Source organism: Necator americanus, chromosome I (genome assembly GCF_031761385.1).
Source record: "Necator americanus strain Aroian chromosome I, whole genome shotgun sequence".
NCBI lineage: Eukaryota > Metazoa > Nematoda > Chromadorea > Rhabditida > Ancylostomatidae > Necator > Necator americanus.
In genome coordinates, this window is record NC_087371.1 from 36,211,142 (window position 1) to 36,238,740 (window position 27,599).

Genomic DNA, 27,599 nt, shown 5'->3' on the forward strand with positions numbered 1-27,599 from the left:
ACCTAGTTCCTGACGCTGTACTATACGAAAAGCTGAGAGGAAGAATATAAGCAAACCCTAAGGTAACCGATGAAGGCAACACAACCCTACGTAGAAGGTGCCGAAGCACAACGTGATCGCCAAGAACCAGCAGAATTTCTCCGACTCCAGTTAAATAGAAAGAGCCGCGTCGCAGCCGCACGCAATATACTTAGCGTCCAAATGAGACCATCGCCCGCCATTTCAAATATCTAATTTCCCGTTGTTCACTGTCTAAACTGAGTGTAGCTGCCTGCCTTAGTGTGTAGATGGATCTATGTGCTTTTAGAAAAATATAAATAACAATTTATTTCACATTCAATAAATAAACACTGTATGAAACACCACGTGGAACACTTAAAACCATGAACAAGGCACACAATAAGCCTATATAACAACAAACAACCGTGGGAGTAACCCTTGGAATGAATAAATAAAACAAGAAAATGCACAAAAATGGCATTCTATCACATCAGTCTCAGCATTGGGGTTGCTGTGAGGTGTAGAGGAGGTTGCTGTCAACGCTTACAACTCTTCCTTCTTCTTCTTCTTGCCATCGCGCGAGTAACCCTTGAGACCATCAGTAGAATGTTTAGCGATGAAATTAATGAAGTCCTTCACTTCACGTCCACCACTGTAAGGGACTGGAGAATCCTTCTTATTCTTTGGTAACCAGTAGAGAGTTGGGAATCTGAAATCAACACTTGAACTCTTATTCGGATACCTTTTTGAAAGGAAAATACTAGAGAGCAAAGAAAGAAGAACATGTACCCTTGAACTTGGAAGAGAGGAGGCACATCGTTGGCAGTTGCATCCATCTTCACGATGAGAACATCCTCCTTTTCTAGCTTGAAAAAGTATATTAAGAACAACGACGCCAACAGGAAGATTACCAACAACTAACCTTAGTCGCAAGTTCTTCATACTTAGGTGCAAGAGCCTTGCAATGTCCGCACCATGGTGCATAGAACTCAATAAGAGCGTCTTGATCTGCATCCATTACCAGTTCCTTGAAGTTCTTGGCGACAGCAGTCTGCAACAAGTAAACAACTACCGAGGCAAATAAAGGCATTTCTAAAGTAGCAACATTTATATTTTTGTTCAGGCAAATATTAAACAAAAGTAGTGGATGACACGAACCTTGAGAGCGCCGGTGTTTTCGGGAATCGGCTCAGATTTCATGTAAGGCTCGAGCTTACCAGAAAGAAGATCTTCAACAAACGCTTTGAGGTTGTCTACGCTAAAAATGACATCCAGATATCACAGAGTATCAATCCTCCCTTTGGATTCAATAAACCCTTTCTCACCTGAACTCGTTATTCATTGGGAACTTGCCCTCGTTGGTGATAGCAGCAACAATGGGTTTATCTGAGTCCTTTCGCTCAGACAGCCCATTTTGGTCAACCTCAGAGGAGAACTCTTCCTTGCTCGAAACAGCAAAATGAACCTTACGTTTGTAGTCCTGAGCAACCTTCAAAACACGGTTTCGCCAGTAGTTAGAACCTGAATTGAGTTCAGAGCAAAGTGGGGTTGATGATGAACTTAAAAAAAACCCTCCGTCATCGTAGGATGATGTAGACAATGTTAAGAACATACACACCTTTGGGATCCTTCAAGTAGTCGACATTATAGTAGACTACAACGATGGGCCTTTGCTCAAACTGGAACAAATTGCCTTGGGTGCGAATACCAGCCAGCCCAACAGTTTCATGAACAAGGAAGCTCTTGATTCTGTCAGTATCGTAGTTCCCGTCGTATTTGAACTCGTTGGGATCGAATTTGTTGTGAAGTTTCTTCGGAGTGAACACAACGATGTCACTTAATTAGCCAAAACTGAGTTTGCGTCAATGTAAATAGTTTGATAAAATCATGTATTTCATGTAAACCATTCATCATCAATTAAGTTCATAAGTTCACAAGTGGAACTACAGTGGCATCGAAAGTGTCCAACTGAATGAGCGCGATGCTTCTGCCGCAACGCACGTCTTCTCATCGCTTTATACATAAACTTTCTCTACTCTCTGTCAAGGCATTCACGGCACTCACTTTGTTTGAAATACTACGCGTCGACAATTCATAAATGATTTGCACGACGACGAGAACGAGGAATATTCTATTTCAAGATACAAGAAGGACGAGTAGGGACTACAGCATGGATAGAATATGATCAAGTCGCGTGAACATTGTACCACGGAGCATTGTTAAAGAGCATATACTGCGAGTTCAATAAGTTTAACTCATGAAATATTCCCTTGTTCTGTTATACCGTGTGCGAGGTAACAGATTAATTCGCGTTCTTGATTGGATTCCAGCTCTATTTTAGTTATGCATAAGTGCGCGACAAAGCACTGTTAGAACGTCTCAAAAATATCAGAGCAAGAAGTGAAAGGATGAAGTAATAAGAAAACAATCCGCGTGCGCAGTGAGGATCTAGATAATAGCAAAAAAGGGTAGGGTTCAGAGCAGATAATTAGAAACAAGTTACGGAAAAACACCACGTAGAGCATCCGGAAAATGCGTAAGATCCAGCTAAATAGTGGGGCGAAGTATCTGTAGAAAAATTTCGATCCACTGCAGAAGAACATTTATAGACAACGGACTACCATTAAGTGTTAGCGGTCTCCAACCCGACTATGAATATGCATCGACAAGGAAGCTGCAGTCATTTCCTAGTTCAACAGAAGATTGCACTGATCCTCCCTGAAGAACATCCGAATATCATGTTCTTGAATAGTGGATCACCGAGAGGGACCACTCGTCAAGATGTAGAGCACTATATCATCACTGAGAGTGACCAATGTCTAAGCCTTCCTAATCCTGAAGTAGTACTTACACATTTGTTCGGATTTCATTGATACGCACATAAATGAAGAAGCGAAAAAACGTACAACAGAGTCCACCACTCAGAAGTTCTAAACTGACTTCCATCAACTTGTTTGCGTTGAAATTTAAGCCCTACAGTAACGCTGTGATTGAAGGTACAAGAATATCCTAACGATATTCTTATTCTCTGTGATGCTCCACAACGCCTCACTAGAATAAGAATCCAACTCAATTTTGATACATAAGATACATTTTAGTATGACGACTAGTTGTGTAGGTTATCTGAGCTTCCTTATTTGTTGACTTTTGTTAACCATGTGTTCGTTGAATGTTTCCTGTATGTGTATGAACATTTTTTTTTAAATAACAAACTCTAACTGGATCTATCATAGCTGATTTTGTACTCTCCAACAGCCATCAGTCATCAGTCCATAGTACTTCTTGCCAAACCAATAAAAAAAAACTTCGGACAGTCTCATAGTTAAGATCACAGAAAAAAACCATTGACTACTACTGTAAGGGGTGTGACCAATATGTAAATACATAGAATTTAACTGACTTGCTAACATTTAAAGTGTTGTCACCTAAATGTGGGCATAAATTCTAAATTCATAGGGGAAAGGAACTGCAAACAATTCTCGATACCTGGGATACCTGATACCTACCTCCTTACCTTACCATCAACCTGTAACAGTGCTAGACAACCGACTGACGTTCGTCAGCTATGCTGGCAGTACCACTGAATTGTTGCAAAAATGTTTTTTTCTAAGATTCGGTATGACAATTGGCTAAGCTACTATGCTAAAGATCTTGTCGCACCACCTGATTAGAATGGGACATGTTTAATGACAAAAGACAGTAGCCTTACTAACAACCATGGGATATGGCAGCAAAAAATAAAAAGAGAAGTAAAGTAAACGACTGTGCAGAAAATACCTAACTTCTAACAAAGAATTGCAACACATCCCCAGATTGGAAACTTAGCAAAACATTGCTTCTCTTAGTTTGATAACTGATAACTGCCTAGAAAACATCCCACCTCTAGGAATGTTTTCATAGGAGAATAGACTTTGTGGAAGTCATGTATAAGCTATGCGCAATACGATCTATTGCTTAATTAATTCAAACGTACTCAGTGTATCCAGTTTCCTTGAGTACTGCAGCATTTGAGCAATACCCAAACTGGAAGCGGTCGCGCTCGGTATCGGCGACCTTGAGGAATGAATCCTTCAACTTGCTCTCATTCTCAAAGAAGCCTAAAGTTCGAGGACCATAATATTTAGGAAAAGAAGCAAAAACACAAGTAAAACGCAAATATGTTTGGAGGAACACTCACCAACTACAGCATTCTCATCTCCTGAAATGAATTTCTTGAACTCTTCTAGAGACTTGAGTTCCTTGGCGGATGGACCGGCTTGTCCGCGCATGTACTTAATGATTCCATCGGCATCTCGAGGTCCCTCGTAAGACTGAGCCTCTAAACCGTGGCGGAAAATCTTTAGAGTGGGGAATCCCTTCACTCCAAATTTGTCGCAGGTGGTTTTCTCGACGGTGCAATCTACCTGAAATGAAAACGAAGAATAAGTAAGATCTAGATATTAAAAGCACATGAATGAAACAAATACGCAGCAATATTGACAATCACACCAACAGGAGTTGCTGGTAGAACACGTTTTTACACCTTGTTGGCAATTCAAAGCAAGTAGCTGTGTTACTGTTTAGTTATCTTTTTTAGATCAGCTAGTGCTGATTCTCAAATCACCTCGATCAGAGTGATAGGAGGATCGTTGTTCTTCAGCTTCGTGGATGCCTTCTCGAATTCCGGTGCCATTTTCTTGCAGTGGCCACACCTAGAACAACGTAATCTTAAAACCTTTAGTATATCAGAAGCATATGAGGCTGTTAGAGTATACGATACAGAAACCTAAGCTATCATCACCCGACTTTCAATCAAGGTCAAATACTATTGGAATATTTTAAGATTTCTTACAATTAAAAAGAAGTCCCTCCCCCATCAAGATATCAGCAAACCTAAAACATTCGTGTATGCGTCCAGATAACTGCAGAACTGGATTGCTAGTATAAATCTCTAAGAATGAGCGATTGGTTTGTACCTGCACAACACGCTTCGCCCAACCCAAAACCATCAAGTCTCAATTCGCTAGATTTTATACAAACCCACTACCAAAGAAATTATCACAACTATTTAAAGTTATGATAAAACTTGTTTAAGTGAAATTGCTTCACGCAAAATATGATCTTCGCAAATTGTATGAACCATAAACCCTAGATAGCATCTATGTATACGTGTGTATAGTCAGATGAAACCGAAAAGGCTATTTACTACAACCAAATACAGCTAAACAAATAGCTCGCAATAGTTGCAAATTGTGTCCACTCAGCTGCATGGACAGCAACTGATCTGTCATTTTGAAGCCTAGTTAGTGATATGTAATGAGTTGTATGATATGAGAATATATGACTGTATCTTGACAAAGGAACGATCTTAGCAGCTACCTTGGAAGCAAAGCAACACTAATGGAAACAATTTTCTATGATGCTAAAAGCTGTACACATTTTTTAAAAATAAAATTAATCAGTTTTCCAATAAATTAAGTGCGCACACATTCCTTTCAAGGATGTAACCGGACCCGAACAGAAACCACTTGTGCGCAGGTCTGATTATTGGGTTACAGTGTGGGGACTACTAGCTATCGCCAATAACTCCTCTAAAAATTGTGACTTAAGTACTGGGAATATTCTATTCATTTTATTCTGTACTTTCGAGAGTGTATTGATGTTTTTTACTCATGATGGCTTGATGAATAAGATAGTATATAGTATTGCTCCATTAACTGATTGGTATGAAAATAACTGCTGGATGGGTAATAACATAATATGTAACTAACTGTTGTACAAGTCTACGGGTGCTTCTGCGATAGCAAGTCAATCGGATAAAGATGCAAGTACCGCATTTCTCAAGCTAATATAAATGGGTCATATATAACGCAACGCAAGCATGGTTTTCCAGTGCATGTATTTCAGATAGGAGCGGAATCAACATGAGACTAAAGCAGAAGAATACCTACTTCACCGCACTAGAAATACCCGATGACAGTGATTATCGAAGAGTGTAATTAAAATACTGTAATAGTTTGTATCCAGCGAGTGTGGCGCATTCGGTAAGAGGTTATAGCCACACGGTCGGTAGCTCGAAACCGCCTTAATTCCAGCCAAGTCTTCCATCCCTCGGGGGTCGATAGACTGATACCACACTTGTCTGGCAGGTAAAAACTGACTTGATCATCGGCTGCCTCCGCAGATCATTGTATAGGTGATATAAAAAACCTCAACTATTACGAATTGCAGTAGAAAAAGCGTTAGCGCATCCCAAGTGAATTTATACGCCAGTAACTTCGACTTCGAATAGTTTGCATAGTTAAGAATGTTATATAAATGACCTTGCAAAACGGATACCCCTATCGGAAAATGCGCTTCTTCAGGCAATACCATAATGAAACTATTTTCATACAGCCGATAGATTGCTGGCATGGCTATGAAGAATGAAGGGACTGTCACCAAAACTTTAAAGAAGGTATGTCGTCCACAAATCAAAAAGTAGCGGAAGAGTATATTACTTGAGAATTGATATTGCTGCGCGGAACGTTTAAGCAAAATCAGAAAGCAACTAAAACAGGTACAAGCCCCTACGTTGGTCCTCTAAAACGACTGAAAATTAGCAGGATTTAGATGGGACTTAGTAGACGGTTACAACTTTAAATAAAGGTTTAATTCCAAAGAAATGATAAAAAAAACATCTGGATCATAATATCTTTGGCAGGGGCACTCAAATCCTAGGTGAGATTATTTATCTAGGACAGAGAATAAGCAGTATATCCACTTACAATGGGATCTACACTGCTTGTTACCAACTTTCTTCAAAATAGGACATTGAGATCTTATTTTAGTATCAATAATATCTCTCTTGTTTAGCGTTATCCTCTCTTAGCAGAACTCAGCATCGTTCAACAAATTAATAATAAAAAATTTTTCCCTTTGTAAAAATGATTTTTTTCTTAAATCTGATAATGAGAGGTTACACATGCGGTCAAATTTATTGATCGCATGTATAACCCCTCATTATCAGATTTAAGAACAGTATCATTCATTACACAAAACCAACAGTTGATATTTATATGAAACGTGCAGTTTGCGCTGAGGTACCAAGCAAATTATATAGGTTTTCCCTTTGTTCATTCTATTATCTGTCAATTCGACGCTGGAGTTTTTAGTTCCTTGTATTCTTGAGTGGATGAGCAATTGTCTATCCAAAAATTAGAGCCAGGGGCAATCAACAGGAACATCCGCTGTATCTTTCAAGAAAGGGATAAAGTGATGTCATATTAGTGGTTGTCTCTTTGGAATTACGTTTTCAGAGCGAGAGTGCATACACCTTTCAAAGCAGTAATGAAAGCGTTGTTAGCAGTAGTGCTGATGGTAGCAATGCCTTCAGTTTGTTTGTGGACTTGCACTTTGTCGGTAGTGGCTCGGACAATGGTCGACGAAAGTCCGCTGTAGCAGCATCACATGCAGCACAATGGTTCCAGCTTTCTAGATCTCAAAAGCCTTGATCTCGAAATCCAATCACTTTTTCACCGGTCATTCACTGTTTAGTATTTGTCACTCCAAACAAGAAAAACCTATAGGACACTACTGACTGAACTAAGGGACGGATACTCAGATCTCGGGGATCCCAACTGCGCAGAACTCAACTGGTTTGGCACAGATAGACTGTACAAATTAACTCAGAAGTTCCAATTCTCTGGAAACAATCACCTGAGTTATACGAAATTGAATTCATACAGAGCGCTGAAATCATTGACACGCACTTCCTACATCTTTGCGTTAACATATTGAAAGTTCATCGGCCACACTTCAAAAAATGGCTACGACGATAGTTGGTTTCCGAAATTAACAACGTGGATGGGATCCTCCGGGCGCTTCATTAATACGCCGTATATAGCAGGCACATCGCTGCTTCGTACTGAAGCGAATTTTCGAACACAATCTTTATTCAGATGACATAATGCAGCAAGTTGGGGTGTGAATAATCAAATATCCCTTGGATGCAAAATCCGGAAGTTAGCGGCATCAAACCTCCTTCCTGATCTTTGCGTTCGCGGTAACTCTGTCCGTGGTAACTTTAAATATACTAAGGACAAATACAGGGACGAGACACAAACATCTACAAAATCTTTCGCCGAGTAGACCCCAACTACTTCCTATTATTACTACCCCAATTTCATCCCTCGGACGAAATTAAGGCTCAGCCCGATTTCTCTGTGACCAACGCTGATCCTCGAACACCTATAGTTATAGAGCGGCACGGAGGATCCAGTGGTTACAATCGAAGTGGGACTACCGCTAGCTACCCAAATTCTTGCAATCTAAATAGAGCGACCGATGATCCCACCTCGGGAGTAATCCCTGGCCATACCGCGCCGCTTCGAGCGCAGTTGCAGCTGCGCCAAGCGACCGGCCGCTTTGACCGGTCTATACCCGAACCAGTTTGACTGATTGCTTCAACAATGCGAAATTTCATGAACACCCTCCAAAAAGGCCAAACTGGGTAGGCTAATCGAACTTCTTGCACATCTAGTCACTCTAGTTTGGACGTATTCAATGATGGTAGTTTTTGGTGAAAATTCACCAGCGGATTTCAGATAGAACTGAAAGGAAATGCCCATGTAACCCGCATATTTCGCGAACTATCGTCGATTTCCGGGTAATTCCCGTTTGACCATCGCCTAAACTGCGTACCCTCAAAAAGTGACATACTTTGGATAAAATCAGAGTGAATGAAGGACACTGCTCGCGCCAAAGAAGCCCACATCCAGTAATACTTAGAAAATATGTCCGAAATAGTTTGAACAACAATTAATACAATTAGACTATGTTTGCTTTTGATGTAACGATGAGACGACGCAATAATTTTGGCCCAATAATGTGACGCGCACTCTACATCCCTTAGGCAGTCTGCAGAGTTAAGAGCCGCCAAACCGCGCTCCCGCGCGGTTCTGAACTCTGCGGGTAGCCTCGGGGAGACATACAGCCTTTTTTAACTGGAGTTTTTCAGAGACGCATCAGAAGTGACAACATATAGGTTGTATAGTCGGATCAAAACGTCATGAAGCAGCGTGTAGCTGTGTTGGCGGTTGCGCTCTGAGTGGCGCGCTGGAGGTATCGGTAGGAATAGAGTGAGGACCCCAGCTACCACCGTTCCTTGCTGCAGTTCGCGATAGTCCCACCTCGATTCCAACCGCCATCTCCACCGCGCCACTTCCAGCGCAACCGCTTACGCAACTGCACTGTGTTTCATTTCGTTTTGACTCTACTGTACATCTTAGGTAGTTGTACCAGCTGCTAAAGATGTTTCTGCTACTTGCTGCTCGCACTAAATTGTATATTTCCTTGAATTCGCCTGGTCTGAAGAAGTTATCATTCAACAGTGTGTATGATGGGCATATTAAGAAGTTTGAAATAAAAAGAGAGCCACCTTTGTAGTTGTAAGATCTTATTAGGGAAATGGTCACTCATGTTTTCCATGCATCTTCGGTTACATTTGCTAGTTTTATTAACCACATGAGCTATCTTCTGCTTGCTCCTTTTCAGAGAAGATTGTGATGAAATGAAAAAGGGCTACTCTACTCGAAGAAGTGGTTTCTGGAAAGCTAGAATTTGAAAAGCTTAAGAGGCTGAAAAGCGTCTGAAAAGCTTTCCGAAGAAAAAGTGTAAACAATCCCAACATCAAAGTCCCAGAGTTTGCTGCCTATTCAGCTAAAAAAATTCAGGATTTCCCTCTCACGTAGTGTTACGATGAACTGAACACGAACGATGGATCCAGCGTGTATGATAACACAGTGTCGTGACTTTTACCACAAAATTGATAGCCTATCTTACTGCACTCCTGTTGCAGAAGTGAACGCCCGGAAACGAACACTAATGCAATTCAAAGGATTCGTCCCCGGCTTAAATGCACCTTCTCATCTTAAAATAAAACAGTGCAACCATACGCCTGCATATGGGCACATATCGACAATCCGCCTACACATATATTCGGTCTTTTGTCTTCGAAGTAGCCCAGTTCTACGGGAAACAGATGAAATCTAACTGTGCCCAGGGAATTTAAGGAGACGTCCGCTCAGCTGTACGTACCGATGTTGACCGTATACAAACAAATTACGAGTGTTTGTGACAGCCAAACAAAGCAAATCCGCACCGTTTGAACAGGAGTTCTTAGCATAATTTTTGATATCAGACAGAAGTACTCCCTAGATGGCGAGCTCTATTTGTTTAAATCTTATAAGTACAAGTGTCATTAATTATGTCAGTCAATTGACATTTCGAAAAGATTTGACGTAAATTTTTTCTGCAAATTTGAGAGAATCTGCCGCTTGTTGGCCACCCTAATGACGCCTAGAAAAATCCAGGGTAGCCATCTGCTGCTATCCTGAGCTGAAATTCCGTGCAATCGACACTGTTCCGTCCTCAGATCCATGAAAAGATCAGCAGCTCGCTTTCTAATGCTTTACTGCACATCTGCTGAATTTCGAGCACAACTACAGCATTATCCTGCCTCTGCATTGCATCATCTCCAGCGGACAAGCCTCGTTGTCACGTTGCGAAACTATTGATCTTTTCAGCATATTTTGTGCACGTCCTAAATTGATCTTGGGACTCAATACAGGAATTTGTAGACCGAAATAACTACCACTAATCAACACATTTTCAAGTTGACTTTTCCCCTATAGATGCGATTCTCTTAAAGAAATTGATAACTCTTGAAATTCTCTAGTTGCTAAAGAAACTCCAGAAGGCACGTCCATTCCACTATGCTTCTCAGAAGTTTATTTTCATAAAGCTGAAATGTAGATCGTCGGCAACTAACCAGGGAGCGTAGAATTTCACCAGAGCGACTTCATGAGATTTGATGAGTTCGTCGAAATTGCTATCGGTGTATTGCAACACATCACCAGCCGAAACTCCCAATATCAGCGTTGCTAACACGGAAATAAGCCTCATTCCTCTTGTTTTACCCTGAAAAATCCCCTATTTTTAAGAGAATCGTGTACGTGAAGAAAGTATAAGAGACGAGAATCAGCACACACGCACACACACAACAGCAAGCAGGGAAGGCTAGGGAATGCGATGTGTTCGAATGAAAGTCTATGGGGAGTGGCGTGGACGGCACAGCGCTAATCAATACGTACGGGGGAAACACGGGACTGAAAATTGGGGCAGCGAACGGTATGGGATTTCGATGATAGCGATAAATTATTTGCGACATAAACATCCCTACAGAAACTAAGATTTAGAATAAGATGAGAGCAGTAGTTTCTAGAACTTCGCGAAAATTCCATGCATGCAATGATGCGGTGGCGCATTCATTCCACACGGGAAACACATGTACATTCAAGTTATGGTTGTACTGCAACGTGCAACCATAACTTATCACGGTTAAACACAGACGGAAGAGCGGTCCTGGAACCAGCTACAACCTCCCGACACCACCGCTGCAGCAACCATACACATACACGAATATTCGGATTTCTTTCACGATCGCCGATCGAACCGACGGGGTTATGCACGTGTGGCCGTCTGCGATTGGTCGATAGCCGGTCGAACACGCCTTGCCTTGTGCCACGAATCCATGTCGGACCCGGACATGAATCTATGTCTTCGCTCTGACCCAGCATACGGTAGTTGACCGAATCCGCATGCCACTGCTATTTTCATCACCACGGTTCTGCATGGGGGAGGAACGCAATGCAATTTTTGGTGCTGAAGTGTTGTAGTCGAAAATGTCCTGAATTTTGGTGGAAATCTTTCGTATTTGTTTCACTAGGAGTTCATATTTCCTATTTTCTTTGCCGTGTCGGTCTCATTCATCAGAAGCTCTGTTATTTTACAGTATTTCGTATTTCTCTTTAATCTTTGCAACTATAAACGAAAATCGAGTTCCAGAAGTCCCAATCATGAGCGACGTCGAGGATGAAGGAGTACCTACAATTTCCCTGAAAGTTAAAACGACAACCACCGCATATGATGTGCAAGTAAAGGAGAATGCCACAGTTTCTGATGTGGGTTTATCGAGTTTTGTTTTCTTCCCAAAATTCGTTCTCAAAGGCTTTTCTTTTTTTTTCTTCCTGTGCCCCGTTTAGTTTAGGTTCCTTACAATTCACCATTAAAGTGTTATTAGTAAGCTCACATGAAGCATGTTGATGTTTTCTTAGATCAGTGTAAGTCAGTGTTGTTGAACTGCGAACTATTAAACATTTTACTCAGTGAAAACTATCACAAGATAGCATTTATACGTGACTGTGTACATTTGTAGAAAATTACTTCCTGACTCCATTTACGTTCTCTTATTTCAGATCAAAGATGTTCTAGTCACCAAATTGAATAACGTTGAGAAGTCTCTCCTTTGCCTTATCTTCTCAGGGAAGATTCTAAAGGATCACGAGAAACTACAAGCGCACAGTAAGCGTTTTATTCTAAATGCCATGGTCATTCCTGCCCCGCTATCATTTTTACGTCGCGTTCTTGGAGCATAGCTCAGTGAATGTGTTTCTCGTTTCAGACATTGGAGATGGCATGGCATTGCATTTGGTGGTGCGGCAAGGCCAGCTGAATCGCGTGAGTATAGTCCTTGCTCAAAATTTTGTTTGTAGTGTTACTTTTATAAGCCTCTGTATCTGCTTGGCTTTTTTTTTATCAGAAGCTAATGCCTGACCCGTCAGTTAATTTCGAGTTGAAGTACGTCGCACATCGCCATTTTTTAAACTGACGAACACTGGTGGAATAAGTTATTTTCTGAACTTACATACGAGCTAACGACTTATCGAAGTGCTTATTCTGATAGCTATATAATTAAGGTTCTAAATAGCACAACAGAGGAAATAAACTGGTACAGAGTCTATGACATTCCCCTGTACAACTGTTGATCTCGTCTTGGTGATTGCAGGTTATACTGCTTATAAATATTATTTTGGTGGAGATGGGGCTGCGCTACTTGTAGGTGTTGGTTGTTCTTTTACAGTCAAATGGAGAAAAAAGGAACAAGTACTGTCGTTAGTGAATCTCATTGGAATGCTCCAACCCGTTCAACTTCAGTTCAGAATCGTTTTAGGTTTGTGAACGAACTTGCAAATTATACAGTGACATGCATGGGTCAGCTGTTATATCAAATCGTATTTTAATCACCAAATCTAGTATCATTTCATTGGTACTGGAGAGATGAAAGACTTCGTTGACGTAGTCCGGTTCCCAACTATCGACCGCGCAGTCGTAACGGAACCTCTTACCACTGCGTTATACCCACTCATTTACGAGAAAAATCCTTTACAGCTCTTCTAGCTTTACTGGCAACTCTTTACTGACATTCTCTTATTTTTGTCCGAACGGTTAAAGACATCACCCCACGAATCTGAGGTGGTGCAGATTTCAGGTGGAGTATTCGTATACGGGATCGTAGATTAAGGAGAGGGTGGTGATTCCGTCCATTTCTTCCTAATTGCCGTAAAAAACGGCCCGGAAGATACGGCTTCATTCGTTTTGGCGCACCATTTTGTACAAGAGATTCGATTGGAGCGCACCAGTCTTGTGCGGCGCCGCATCTTCCGGGCCGTTTTTTACGGCAATTAGCAAGAAATGGACGGAATCACCTCCCTCTCCGTAGTCTCCCATCCTATATACGAATACTCCATCTGAAATCTGCACCACCTCAGATTCGTGGGGTGTTGCCTTTAAACTGGGATTCTTCCGGTGAATTTTTTTTTGATTGCTCACCTGGAGGTCTAACCTGAGCTCTTCTGGTAAAACAAGTCGTTGGCACATAATGCGAAATTTGCACCCCCAATCATTAAAGTGACTATGCCTTTAGTTCCCTGTTCGTATTGGATTTGCTTCAGCAATATAGTCGAAAAAGCCTGTTAGACGTAGTCTAGTCAAGCAGTCTCGTCATTTGAAATGAAACCTTCAAAAACAAATGCGAAATGCAATATTTTGAGCAGACAGTGTGAGATACATCCCGAGTTGTTTGTTCTTTTTTGCTGTTCCAAGTGCTGCTTCTTAACTTAAAAAAGTGCTAAACATGAAATGAAAAGGAATAGATGAAAGCGGAGTTGACTGAAAAAGGAAGAACATTTGATGTCGAAGGAACAATAAATGAAACTTTTCGAAAAGGTTCCTTAGGAAAGGAAATAAACTGGAACAATCTTTCTAAACATGATCTTTACAAAATGCATTGTTAAATCCTCATCTTCCCGTAGATGTTCGTTTAAAAACGGATTTTATTTTGTAATAATTTAAGGTTTCCACGGATTGTGGCATTCTGGGTTGTTCTACGGGTTTTGATAGCATATATTAATTAGAACTAGCGTGAATAGTGTATCCCTTAGGAATTAAATCAGCGTATCGCGAAACTGATGTCTGTGGAGTCTCCGTGGGAAAGCATAGAGCTCCGGGTGTGCATTACGAGCATGAGCGTTGCGACGTTCACTTCCCCCAATCTTGAAAAAACGGCGTTTGTTCCTACAAGGTACGTTAGAACGTGCCATTTTTGTGCATAATCCGGTTCCCTCATCACCCTGTTCATTGGTTTCTCCTGAATAGGCTGTTTATGAGACCTCATTGATTTTCAACCGTTCGCTCGTGGATGCGGCGAGTTCACGAGGATGGTGCATTTTTACGTACCTCTTAGGAATAAACGCAGTTTTTCAAGGACGATTACGATCAGCTTCGTGATAAGCGAATAGTGAAATGACCAAGAAATGATCTACGAAATATAGGTTGCGGTGTGCGACAGCATTGTAAACTGTTCTGCAAGTCTGAAGTGAAGAGTTATGAACGAAATTTAAGTAAAAAAAAAAACCCTCGTGCAACATCGAATTTTGGTCACACAGCCACACTATTGTCTTGATAGTTAAGTTTGAGTTTGATGGGCAACTACAAGGTGTTTCAAAGTGTGCTACCTGCTCTACCTCTTTTGAGCACAAGACGACTGTTTAATTCCTAGACATTTTGTTTAACTAGTATTTTTCTCAGGTAATAATGCCCTTCGAGGAAACTATTGTTCAATAAATTCATACGTTTTATGTTTAAGAAAAAAACTATGCTGAACCGCATTGCATTGAATCAAATATAAAAAATTTTGTAGCTTCATTCATCCATATTGGAATAAGCAACTTCGCAGCAGTCTCACTCCTCAACAGAAATTAAAAAAAAAACTACCTGAAAAAGCAAAGACTTTCACTTTTTCCACTTCGTTTATCATTTATTGTTTCGAAGCCAAGATTATAGGATGCAACGAAGTACATATAGGTCCTCTCCTTGGACCAAAAACTTGCAATAAAGATTTCTCTTCATCTTACCTTTAACAATGAACTGTTCTTCTTCCTCTTCCGCTTCTAACGGAGATGTTGTAAACCGTCACCGTATCACAATAGCATAGCACAATAGCAGGGTCTTCTTTTCTCGATCCGTCTGATGCTGTTGAACCTGGTTTTCTCCGCTTGCTTAATGTAATCCAAGCCTTCAGCGGAAGGTTTGGATTACATTAAATAAATTCCGAAGAATTTTCAATTAATTATGAACACATATCGCATATCTACTTTGACAAGCTAGGTAGAGCTTAGCACCTACCGTACTCTGTCATATCAGGTTTACGTTTAAATTTTACCGAAGAATCGAGGGTAAAGCGTGCAGGGAAGAATTAGGAAATGTCAACAAGAAGTTGCCAGTGAAGCTAGAAAAACTACAAGGGATATTTCTTTTAGATGGAAGCAGAAGTGGGTATAGGGGAGTGGTAAGAGGTTCCGTTACGACTGTATGGTCAATAGTTGTGAACCGGTCTACGTCAACGAAGTCTTTCATCTCTCCAACATCAAAGAATTGGTGATAGATTTGGTGATTAAAACACGACTTGATATGTCAGTTGACCCATGCAAATCATTGTACAGTTCACATGTGCGTTCACAAAACTCAAACGATTCTGAACTGAAGTTAGACAGGTTGGGGCATTCCAAAGGGATTCAGTAACACCAGGGCTTGTTCCTTTTTTCTCTATTTGACTGTAAACGAACAGCCAACACATATAAACAGCGCAACCTCATTTCGACGGCAGCAAGTAATATTTATAAACAGTAAAAACAGTGGAGCTGCAATCACCAAGACGAGATCAACAGTTGTGCAGGGAAAACCTCCCGTATCTCTGTACCACTTTGTTTCCACATAAATCTCTGTGTTGTGCTATTTAGAACCGTAATTATATAGCCATCAGAACAAGCACTTCGTTAGATCGTTAGCTGTTGTAATTAGAAAATTAACTTATTTCACAACATAGAGTTCATCAGTTTCAAACATGTCCACTTCTAAAGCGATTCCTCGTTGAACTTGTTAAATTACATCATTAACATGATCATGAATTCATTTTCCGTTTGCATTGCAAAATTTTTCAGGCGCAATTTTTTTTTTGCTAATATCAGTGCAGGGGGCGGGTGTGGCGCAGTCGGTTAGAGGTCCGTTGAGGCCACACGGTCGAGGGTTCGAATCCGCCCTAGTGCTCACCAAGCCTTTCATCCCTCCGGGGTCGATAAATTGGTACCAGACTTGTCTGGGAGGATAAAAACACTGACTTGATCATCGGCTGGCCCCCGCAAGTCATTGTATAGGCCAACACGCGTTCCAAAACCTCAACGATTACGAATTCCAGTAAAAAACGCGTTGGCGCATCCCAAGTGGATTGATACGCCAGTGACTTTATCCTTAATCCTTTTTTAATATCAGTGCATACGTTTAATTATCTAATTGAAAGTATTTGCCTTCGTTTTCAAATCCTTACTTTCCTGATGTTTCAGCCCAATCAAAGTAGCACAACAGCCGCAAATCAGAACACTAACAACTCGTCTACAAATTCTTCCCAGGTAAGACTTCCGCTTTTGTTACTTGCAGTGGAGTCCAGTCGTATCTTTTCCAACAATAAGTTGGTGATCATCTAAGAAATACTTGATCATTTAAGTTGCGTCATAAAATCTTTTTAATTTCTCGGAGACATTTATCATTGTCACATTTTCGAATTGAAAAGAAAAGATCTTAGTGTGTCACTCTTAGCGCTAAACTCTCTTTGATACATTACGTCTGTCATCTCGTTTGCGCAATATTACATTAGTCGTGCAATTCAATCCACGCTACAAAGAAAAAATCAAGTATCGTTTGTGGTTAACATTCCCTTTCTTCAATGAATACTTTTCTGGAGTATTTCCTGGCATTACTATGTAAACTAAATCTTCTATAATTGGTGGGTACTTTGGTACGCTGAACGTCTAGTATTTCTCAGCCAGCAAGCAGGAAAGGCAAATACAAAATCTAAATGATTCTTGTATAAAGCAGTGAGCTCAATGAATGTATTGTGCCTTCACTCGTTATATTCAAGAGTGCTGTAATGCATTCTGTTTGTTCTAGAAAAAAAAACGAAGCTTCGATCAACATTCATAGTGTGGCAAAACTGTCATGATTAATGATGTAATTAAGATTTGGAGATCACTGGGTTCTTCACATTATATAGTAGTCAAAACGACATAAAGCACAGTGCAGTTGCGTAAGCGGATGCGCTCGAAGCGGGCCCCTTCTACCGGTCCCACCTCGAAACCAACCGGTACCTCCACTGCACAGCTTCGAACGCAGCCGCTTACGCAGCTGCACCGTGCTTTATGTGGTTTTGACCCGACTATTATCAATGTGCGTAGAGAATTTTGGAGTATCTAACACTAAATCTTTACGGTGCTGCATCCGCTCAGAATAGATCTGTACAATCACCTACAATCGACAAGCATCTTAACCTCCTTAGTGTGTGAGACTTTACGTCTCGCATTGCGTATTGAGAGCAAGTACTCCGAGTACCTCATATCCACAGTGTCTGGCAGTTCAGCGTAACGGAAGAGAGAGTTGTTGCTAAAGATTTCACGCTCCCTCTAGGTATTTGACCTGTTTGCGTTGGACTCTCGCGGTCTGCTGGACAATGGCACCATTTTAATATCTGTTTCTTTTAATATCTGTTACTTTCGCCATACAACTGTAGAAGTTACACAGCTCGTACGTTCTTAGAGCTTATACTCAAATGCCTTATTCCATCCAATATAAGCAGGGCCACCGTGAGCAGGTAGGAATCATGCTCGTATACGCGACCTCAAACGTTCTTTATAATTTTTTGGATGGGTCGGCGAATACTACCGTTTCCAGTAGACTGGCTTTTTTTATTTCATGGGAATTCAGCTCATCCGTTTTTTGACACTTGATTTGCAAACACTGATCTTTGAACATTGCTCGTCGACATTCAAATTTTTTGCCAAAGAAGTATAAAAAATTCAGAACGAGAAATTAGCTACGCACTTCAAATGCTTGGGAGAAGACCAAGTAGAAGACCTCCCTTATATAGCAATAAATCTACCATTTTTGTGACTATTTCTCTCTTCTCTGTCCGTTACTATTGTATCATCAACGTTCAGTTCCTTCTAATGTGTATTTTTGAATACAGCAGAATAGAGCAGAATTTGAACTTCAATAACCGTGGATTCCTGTGTCCACCTCTTACTTGTTGTTGAAAGCTGTACCTAAGCTTGTAATTTTACAGGGGTCCACTGGGATGCCTAATTCTAACCCTTTGTTCGGCGCTAATCTCGGAGCTGGAGGTCCTCAGGTAAACTTACAATTATAAAAAGGTTATGCCAAGTTCAAGGAATAAAATAAAGATAGCTCATTTATGTCCCTTCCATCTCCCTAGCTGAGATTCCCTCTATTTTCTTTCTTTTGTCATTTATTTTATTTGCTATCTTATTAAATGACGTCTTGTAGGCTATGGCTCAGCAGATGCTGAATAACCCGGAGATGATGCGTCAAATGATGGATAATCCAATTATGCAGAACATCATGAGCAATCCAGAAATCTTCCGCTCTCTCTTTGCTAACAACCCACAAATTCAACAGCTCATTGAGGTGAGTAGCTCTTCATGTTCAGTTGAGCACATCATCACCAGAGGATTTTACTGTTATGTGATTTGTCTCTGTTGAGATTCCCTAGATGCACCACATATTTTGACCTAATGGCAGCTTTACAGCGCAATCCCGAGCTAGGGCATGTTCTAAACGATCCGGATATGATGCGGCAAACAATGGAAATGATCCGCAATCCCAATATGTTCCAAGAAATGATGCGAAATCATGACCTCGCCATTCGAAACCTTCAGGTGTGTCTTTTGGTCTATTCCACTTTTAAGAGACATGCAACGAACTTTTAATGTTACTTGACGACAGAAGTTGGTTTAGGGGATTCCTGGCGGTGAAGCGGCTTTGCAACGTTTGTATCAAGATGTACAAGAACCACTCCTCAATAGTGCCACCAGTTCGCTTGCTGGTAACCCGTTTGCTTCTTTGCGTCAAGGAGACGATTCTGTTGGTTAGTCCTCTTCCATTTGCTCTTGTGATTTCTAGTTTATTCGTTTGTATTAAAGCTTCTCGGAGCCAACGTGCTGGCCAAGAAAACAGTGAGGCATTACCAAATCCGTGGGGTGGTGGAGCAACAAATCAGCAGCAAAATTCGCAACCATCATCTACTGGAAGTCCTGCGTCTGGTGGATTTGGATGTACTACTTGAGAACACATTCATTGTTTGACATGCGATTTTCTAAAACTTCTGAGTCTTTTGAATTTTCAGCTGTACTTGGTTCATCTGGTATGAATTCTTTGATGGAGCAGATGTTAGCAGATCCGGCAATGATGCAGTCGTTGATGCGGCCTGAAATGATGGAGTTATTCAGGCAAAGTATTTCGCAGAATCCTCAAGTGATGCAACAGGCACGTTAATTTTATTTGCCAAGTGTGAATTTTGAGTGTTCGTATTTGAAAAACTGTATTTGCATTGAAGCCAGCGTAGTTCAACGTAATAACAGTAATTGCTGCAAAATAAACAACGTTCGCCATCATTTCGATGACTTGACTTGACTCAATTTTGAATAATCCTAAGTATAATTGTTGCTGCGTGCCTGCTTGTTATGCTGCTGTACGTCACAAATCCTTGAATTCAATAAATTCAGTTTTCTTTTAGGACCATTATGTTATTTAGAGTGCAGCGTCTAAGACTTTTAGGAATTAAAAACACTATTCAGCCTTCTCCCAAATTTGTGTTAAGGTTTCACTTCGAAGAGGAACATGCTGCATTTCGTTTGTAAACAAGAGAAACGAGGTTCAATAATGCTATATGTTTACATTGTTCCAGATAATGGAGCAGAATCCTTTGGTCGCGAATAATCCTCAACTTGCTGAGCAACTTCGGGCGCAACTGCCAAATATGATGAACATGGTTGGTTCAGTAGTTTTTTTTTTAAGAGCAAAGTCTTTAACTGGCTTCTACAGATGGGTAATCCTGAAATTATGGCGGCGATGACAAATCCCAGGGTCTTGGAGGCGTTACGCATGATACAACAGGGAATGGATACAATTCGGCGCGAGGCACCTGCTTTAGCCGGGTAGGTTACGTTTTTGCGTACTCATAAAACCCAGCATCTGTGTTCAGAAACACTCGTAATTTCAAATCTGCAATTGTCCTCGTAAGTAATATTGGTTATGAATTTTTGATCGACATGTTGAGAGTGGAGCATTATTGTCCTGATTTATTTTTTCGTTGTTTAAAGCCTTTATGAAGAGCTTCTATTATTCTATTTCCCCCACATTAACAACACCTGGCTTCGACAAAAGATTTAAACAACAGAGGAACTTTTTTCATTTCTTTATCACAACTTACCTAGTTATCACTCGTTTTTCCGTCTTCTGGGATTCCCTTCTGTAATTTATATATGAGATTGTTAAAAGAACAATCGTTCTGGGGTTTCAAATTGGGGAATCTCATTTCTGCGGAGTTTTTGATGCAGTGATCTATTGTTAATTTTTTAAATGTGTTTAAATCAGAACATATGCACTTTACTTTCAGAATGTTTGGAAGCAGTTTTTCCGCTGCAGCTAGTGCTGCTGGTGCAGCAGCTGGTGGAACCGGAGGTACAGGTGCTGCACGAAACACCGAATCGTCAAACAACCAAGATCCTGTGAACATGCTTAACAACATGTTCGCTGGGATGAATACAACGACTGTAAGTTACTTTTTTTTCTGCTGAACATTTTTATGAGCGGAATTACTTAATGTGGTAGCGCTGGTTGTTGCGGTTTCTGCGTAGTTTTTTTTAGTTTTATATATAATGAGCCACAAAATGATCCGTACCGCTAACTTGGACTTTGTTAAAGATTGATGAACAGAAAATGCAGAAAACGATCATGCTATAAGAAATACTATTTATGCCCACGATGTAATGCGGCCTACAGTCCCCGTGATGACCATTTCCAGCGAGAGGAGACCAGTTTGTTAGTAGAGTTAAATATTAGCGAAAGTTATAGTCGGGTGAAAACGACGTGAAACTCGGTGCAATTGCGTAAGCGGCTGCGCTCGAAGCTGTGCGGTGAAGAAAGCGGTTGTAATCGAGATGAGACTATCGCGAACTGTAGTTATGAACGGTGGTAGCAAGGGTCCTCACTCGATTCTAACCGTTACGCTCCAGCGCACCGCTTCAAGTGCAACCGCTTACGCAACTGCACTGCGCTTTATGTCGTTTTGATTGTACTATACTTAGTTTCCAGTGGAACAATATCTGATTTTACATGTTCGCACAGCTCAGTTCTTTTAGGATGTAAATTAGGAAAGGACAAACCTATACCTTCTTTTAGTAAAAAAAAGGAAACAGTGAGTTTATATGGTGGGACCGGATTGGCATGTTTCCGTGGCAGTCGCTTTTTTAGCATTTGGTTCTTCTCTCGTCTATTGTTTCTCTGTATCATTTGAAACAGCTGTTGTTTTATTAAATACGGATCACGTGATGATTCGTGTGGGCGTTTGGAAAACAGATAATTGAATTGTTAATTCTTCTCTCTTCGTGGGATTTGTTTTTCCGTCAAATGAAAGTCCAATGAAATAACGGGACCAAATCCTGCAAAAGATGCATGTATATGCTTGTTTGTCCCAGTTTGGCATACACAGCCGCCGTTAAAATAGGTGATTCCGGACCAGATGGTCGAAATTTTTATCAGGGATTATTTTCTTTTTCTTTAAATCAGTCTTTTTAAAAATCACTTTGACTTAATTTCAAGAAGTTACGAATGAGACAATGCGTGGCTGTGCCTTCTGTATTTGGTTGAGATATTTCTTGCTTCTTTTCGTTTCAGAAGCGTTACTTACAAACAAATATATGCCACTTCAGAATGTTCGGAACTTTTGATTAATATAAATGTTGAATTTGAATAAGTGTGAGTGTAAGTTTTCGTTGAGTTGCTTTTCTTTTTGCAGCTTATGTAAAAGGAGTCATATTTCTAGTATGTTCAGTAGATTCTGTTCAACAAAAACGACCAAGTAATGAGCAACGGATGTCTCTGATTTGCCTTAGCTCTAATGCAATTATCATCTCGAATTTCGGCCATAAGCTCTTTATGCTCGTCGCTCTGGGAGTAGCGGGTCAAATTGCACAAGCACTGTGCCTAGCTGACATACACATGTGATTATAAGAAATTGAATTAGGAAAGAATTAAAAAACTTAAATTAACCTGAAAGGAAAGGTTCCTTTTCCTAAGGTCTCGGACTGCATTGCAATCATTTTCGTGTTTTTTCTATTTAAAGTACTGGGTTTATACCTCTCATATCTGTTGGTTTTTTTTTGTGAAATAATACTTGTGAAGGCTATAAGGCTTGTTAGCTATAATAAGAGCGATAAAGCGACAAAACGCAATTCCCATTGATTTTCCGTTCCATCATTGTCTCCCTACGTGACGTGTAACTTGGGGCGTCAATTGTGTGATGCGGCCTATGGCAGCGTAAGTGATTAGGCCCTTATTGCATAAGCTGAGCAAACAGCCATAATGTCATCGCATCACGAAATCGCGGTTGACATGGTATATGGAGTATTGTCATGCAGCTTTCAGAATTCATTACGCTGAAGCGCTTCCCAAGCTCTGATTGCTTTCGGCATAGCGTACTCCAGCAGCGACTGCAACTTCATTGCTTCATAAGCATAGTTGAATACGAAGTGTTTTCTTGCAAAAATCAAATGTTACGGAATATCTGCAAGTAATTCCAGGAAATACTATGAGGATAAGTAAGCGTTTAATTGTTTGTTGATATGATGAAGGATTTCTTGCTCAAGCACACCAGCTGGAGCGAAAAATAATTCACGAACCTGGTTGAGGAGCGTTGCTGCTTACTATGAGATTGTTTCTTCTACACATAAGGATGCAAAGAGAACTTTTTTTTTGTCGCAGATTTCAAATTTTTCGAATCATGTGGACAATAACGGCTGTTAAGTGCACAAAATAGTTCAGAACGGCAGTTAAAACGTGTGCTTATCTATTTTTCAATCGTGATTTAAATCATTTTTGGATGGTATTTCCCATGTTTACCTATAGAACAGAAAAATCTCTAAGGGAATCTATTTTTATAGCTGTGAGAAACTCGTCGAAAAATAGGGAAATCTGCAGTCAATTGATTATTCGTAAGAGTGGGAACTGCGAAGGAAGCATGTTTTACTTTTATTTATAAGATCCCAGAAAAAAATAAGGTTAATTAAGAAAAACGGGAGAGTTTGGAACCATTCTACCTTATACAGTACAGTTCTGCCTCATTTTTGGCTCTGCAATTATGTCGAGTGCTGTTTGATGTAGTTTTCAGATACTGTAGATTTTACAATGAAGCGTTGTCACTCGTGGTCTCCACAAAGCACCAGACCTATTGACACTAGGATCGCACTCATGAGAAAAATGAAACTCTATTTGGTTCCCCAACTTCTCTGGAATCGGAGCCCATTTCTGACCTATAAAGTCTCCTCCAATATTTTGAGGAGTCCCCTGGGTGGTGCGAATGTAAGGAATTGTCGTTAGTGGCGATTGATCGCGATCCGCGTTGATCATTTTGCATTCGGCATTCAGTGGTGCTGGTTGCCGTTCGCATTTGTCATCGAGCGAAGAAAGGCGAATTTGTATCGCGCACTATATAATATGACATCGCCGACGAACACGCGGCTCGTCTTTGTGCTCACTGACGGGTGCGAGTTATACTGGCTACTGTTACTGTATCGAATGCGATCGCGCCGAATATTAATGCGCATAGCGATTGAGTCATAGGACCTCCCACTAATCTGATTGTGTAGGGTGTCAAATGCTGCAAATTTAATGCCGATTCCAGATATCCAGGCGTATATTCGAATGCAAATCCATGGTTGGTATGGTTTGTAGGGAGAGGAGGAACTCTTCGTAAAGTGTATTGGATGGAACTTAATAGCGTTTTTATGGGTTTCGAGTGTGGGTGTGTGGGAGACGAGTCTTTTTTCAGCAAAAAGGGCAAAGCTGTAAATAAAACCTTTGTCCGATACGTCCTTGTAAGAGGCTTTGGTTGCAGTTGGGGTACCGACGACGAAGTTCGTTGCCAACATAATCGACCAAAAAAAAACCTCCAAATGTATTTCCCATTTCTTATTGGTAGGGTTCATATATTTTGTTTTTTAGAGGAATAATTAGACGGAGGTTTTTGTTACAGCTTGGTTTGCGAATGTCATATTTTGATTTCTAAGCAACAGCATGAAATTCTTGTTCGAGAAAGATCATTTATTTCTATAACGGTCTTGGAAAGAATGAGTGGATGCAGCTTAACGCAGTAGTTTCAAACAATGTGTTAGCGTTTTCAAGCGATTATAATTTTGTTGATTAGCATGCTTTTGTGTTTTCACAATTTCATTGCGTCATCCCCCTCGGGCCCATTCTTCATCGGGGATTATTCCGCTGCGCTCTTATCGCTGTTTTATTAATTCCGCGTGTTGCGATAGCATTGCTGCTTTTTATGACCCATCACATTGAGAGCGGAAAGGTCTCAAACGCAGTAATCTGCGTTTTCTTTTGTCTCAACAGACATTTACATCAAAAGGGGATGTTTATGTTTTGGAAGTGGTCCCTGTAGCGTCGAAATATTCTCCGACAGAGCGTATTCCATTCATAAGAATGCTATGAAAGTGTTGCTGTGAAATGGTGGTTTTGAAAGGCGAAACGGAGGCGAATGTGAGCATAGTTAACAACAGCAGCCGCGTGTTTGACGATGCGGTCGTTCCTTTGCTGATTGTGGAGAAGGCAAGTGCCAGCCACAGCTCATTGTTTGCCGGCGAATCGGTCGCGCTTTCATCATACCCTCCATTTGTTTCATCAAAGTCACGCCGCAGTTGAAGCGTTGCAATTTCTGAGATTGTCTGCTCGAATCATTTGGAATAATCTCTCTTTTGGTGTTAGAGTTTTGAAAGAACTAGAAAGTCTGAAAGTCCTGGTGAAATTCTCTTCCCGGAAGAGAACGAAGTACATGGTTTTCCTTCGATTTGAAGCATAAAATATATAAAAAAATATAAAATAATAGAATAAGATTTATAAAACATGAAATAAGCAACTTATAAAAGTTGCTAATTAGATATGCTGTGAAGTGGTAGAGGTACGTAGTTAATTTTATCCGCAATGCAAATGTCTAAACCATGTATGTCAGAAAAATTAGGAAGAAAGCGAAATAATTCCTGAGATAAAGGGAAATTCGTACACATATTCCTGTATAAATCTAAATTCTACAGTGATAAGTTCTAAACATGAGGCGGACATTGGTGAGCGAAGTTTTGGCGGCTCACACATGTAACTCTCAACATTATTAGAATTATTATCAGCATTAGTAATAAAAAGGAGTGAAGTTTAGAAAAAAAAACGATTAAGGAAGGATTAACTGCAAAATTACGAACCCAGGTGACATAGATCTGCGTGCTTCAAACAGAAGCGTTTCTCCTGTGGACCTATATAAAGTCTCATCATTCAGAGTGAGGAGCCGTTTGAAAAGCAAAGAAAAAAAGGCAAAAGATAGAAACTTTCATATGTGTTGTCCTCGAGATTCTAGCAACTTTTTACAATAATTTTTACGTTTCTCGGCAGCTTTGCGACGAGCAACGGTTGCCGAGCTTGTAAGCTTCTCTTATTTATTAAATGTGCTCCGTAGCTAATGGAAAGTGATAGAAATTTTCATCTCTTTGAGTTTAAAACTATATCAATTCAAGCTAATGTACTCATATGAAACGAAGTTGATGTCTTGAAACACGAGTAATTCCGCTGAGTGCATCATTGAGGCATCTTCTCAGTTACAAGGAATTTCAGGATCCTGAAGTGTTGTACGCTTCACAATTGGAGCAACTTGCTGGTATGGGATTTTCGAACAGGGCACAGAACATTGCAGGTTGGTTGTGTTAGCATCATTAAATATTTATCCTTGGTCACAAATGAATATTTTTCTATTCATGTCATATGTCACATTTTATTTTACATATTATCCTTATTCTTTTCTCCTTTTTTTGCAGCTTTGCGTGCTTCATTCGGTGATTTGAATGCTGCTGTGGAACGTCTACTGAATTCTCCTTAACTTTAACTCTACATGAAATTGTTTTTGTTTTTCTCCTTTTTTCACTTCTCAATGATTACTGAAGGATTCCTTTAGCATAAGTGCATCGTTATGACGTACATTTGATGAAGGTAGATTGTAATGTTCGTTTTAAAAGAGTGAGGTGGTTTCTTGCGATTTTCTTTTCTGTGGTGTTTTTTTTTTGTAAGAAAATGTGGTGTCACACAATCCTCTGGCGCGCGAAATTTCAACAGTCGCATCGTGAACGCTTGTGCTACTTAGGCGAGTGCTAGTCTGCAGAGAGGTGTGTATTTTTGCAGCTGCATGACCAAATTCGTTTTAAAGCCGGAAGATTTTGGCAATGCCATCCCCATACACGTCATGCATGTTGAGCTGCTTCAGTTCTGTGATGATCCTTCTTGTCTTAGCCCTTGTACTCTGTATTCTCGCCGCTCCCTACACGCTTCCTTGTTCAGAAATGTTTTTTTTTTGTCTCGTATACATATTAGATCGTTTTCATGCCGTTGTGGTGTTGATTATGTGATAATAAATTATTTATTCGGCATTGTATTGAAAACATTTAAAACAAGCAGAGTAGAGCAGAGGAAAAGAGAGAAAGAAGTGAATGAATTTGAAACAAGCACGGAAAAGAGAGAAAGAAGCGGATTTTTATCTTTAATGAGCTTCGCAGATGAAAATGGCCAATTTATAATCATATTCACATTTTGTAAGCGTTCGGATAGCGACCTAGAACTAGAAATTTTCAAAATAAAGCTATCGGAACCAACTTTGTGACAGGTGTAGTGGGGAGATAAGTGAAACTTGCGATTCTCGTTCACTGCTCAAGCACCAGCACCCGAAATCAGTGGATTAGGTGGTGAGTAGCTAAAGACGGCCTTATAGATGTTATCTATTCGACGCATCTATAGAGATCGCGTGGAAGAGTCACAAGAATTTTTTATATGAATCCGCTAATAAATAAATATGGATTTCCCAACATATTAGGTTAGGGGAATAAGTTCGTAGAATTTTATATTATATTTTATTTTATGATGATTTGGTTGTACCTTGTTGATTATTTGAAAGAGCTCTTTTTGCACATCAAAACTGTGATAATTGTTTTTTTTTTGAATATTTTGACTTTTTAAAATTATTTCAATAAGTACCATAACCCACAGAAGATGGCAGAGGCGCGAGTGTGTCGAAG

General features: G+C 40.3%; 2 protein-coding genes across 3 annotated transcripts; one reads left to right on the plus strand and one right to left on the minus strand.

Moving 5' to 3' along the window:
• Positions 1-543: 543 nt before the first annotated feature.
• RB195_007954 (uncharacterized protein) lies at positions 544-10,923 on the minus strand (the record flags this gene model as incomplete). Of its 2 annotated transcripts, XM_064181870.1 has the most annotated exons (11): positions 544-709; positions 790-866; positions 923-1,051; positions 1,159-1,258; positions 1,326-1,521; positions 1,619-1,836; positions 3,974-4,097; positions 4,178-4,198; positions 4,253-4,403; positions 4,604-4,691; positions 10,790-10,923. In XM_064181870.1, the coding sequence occupies 11 exons, from the start codon at positions 10,921-10,923 to the stop codon at positions 544-546; spliced, it is 1,404 nt and encodes a 467-aa protein (XP_064038625.1). The 2 variants fall into 2 exon arrangements, with proteins under 2 accessions (XP_064038625.1, XP_013298836.2); XM_013443382.2 differs by having other exon boundaries at positions 4,178-4,403.
• A 628-nt stretch (positions 10,924-11,551) lies between these two features.
• On the plus strand, positions 11,552-26,413 carry RB195_007955 (uncharacterized protein; the record flags this gene model as incomplete). Its single annotated transcript, XM_064181871.1, has 16 exons — positions 11,552-11,600; positions 11,866-11,981; positions 12,276-12,381; positions 12,482-12,537; positions 16,758-16,823; positions 18,530-18,595; positions 18,751-18,891; positions 19,014-19,142; positions 19,222-19,351; positions 19,407-19,538; positions 19,610-19,749; positions 20,171-20,254; positions 20,308-20,420; positions 20,882-21,038; positions 26,152-26,230; positions 26,352-26,413. The coding sequence occupies 16 exons, from the start codon at positions 11,552-11,554 to the stop codon at positions 26,411-26,413; spliced, it is 1,626 nt and encodes a 541-aa protein (XP_064038626.1).
• Positions 26,414-27,599: the final 1,186 nt, after the last annotated feature.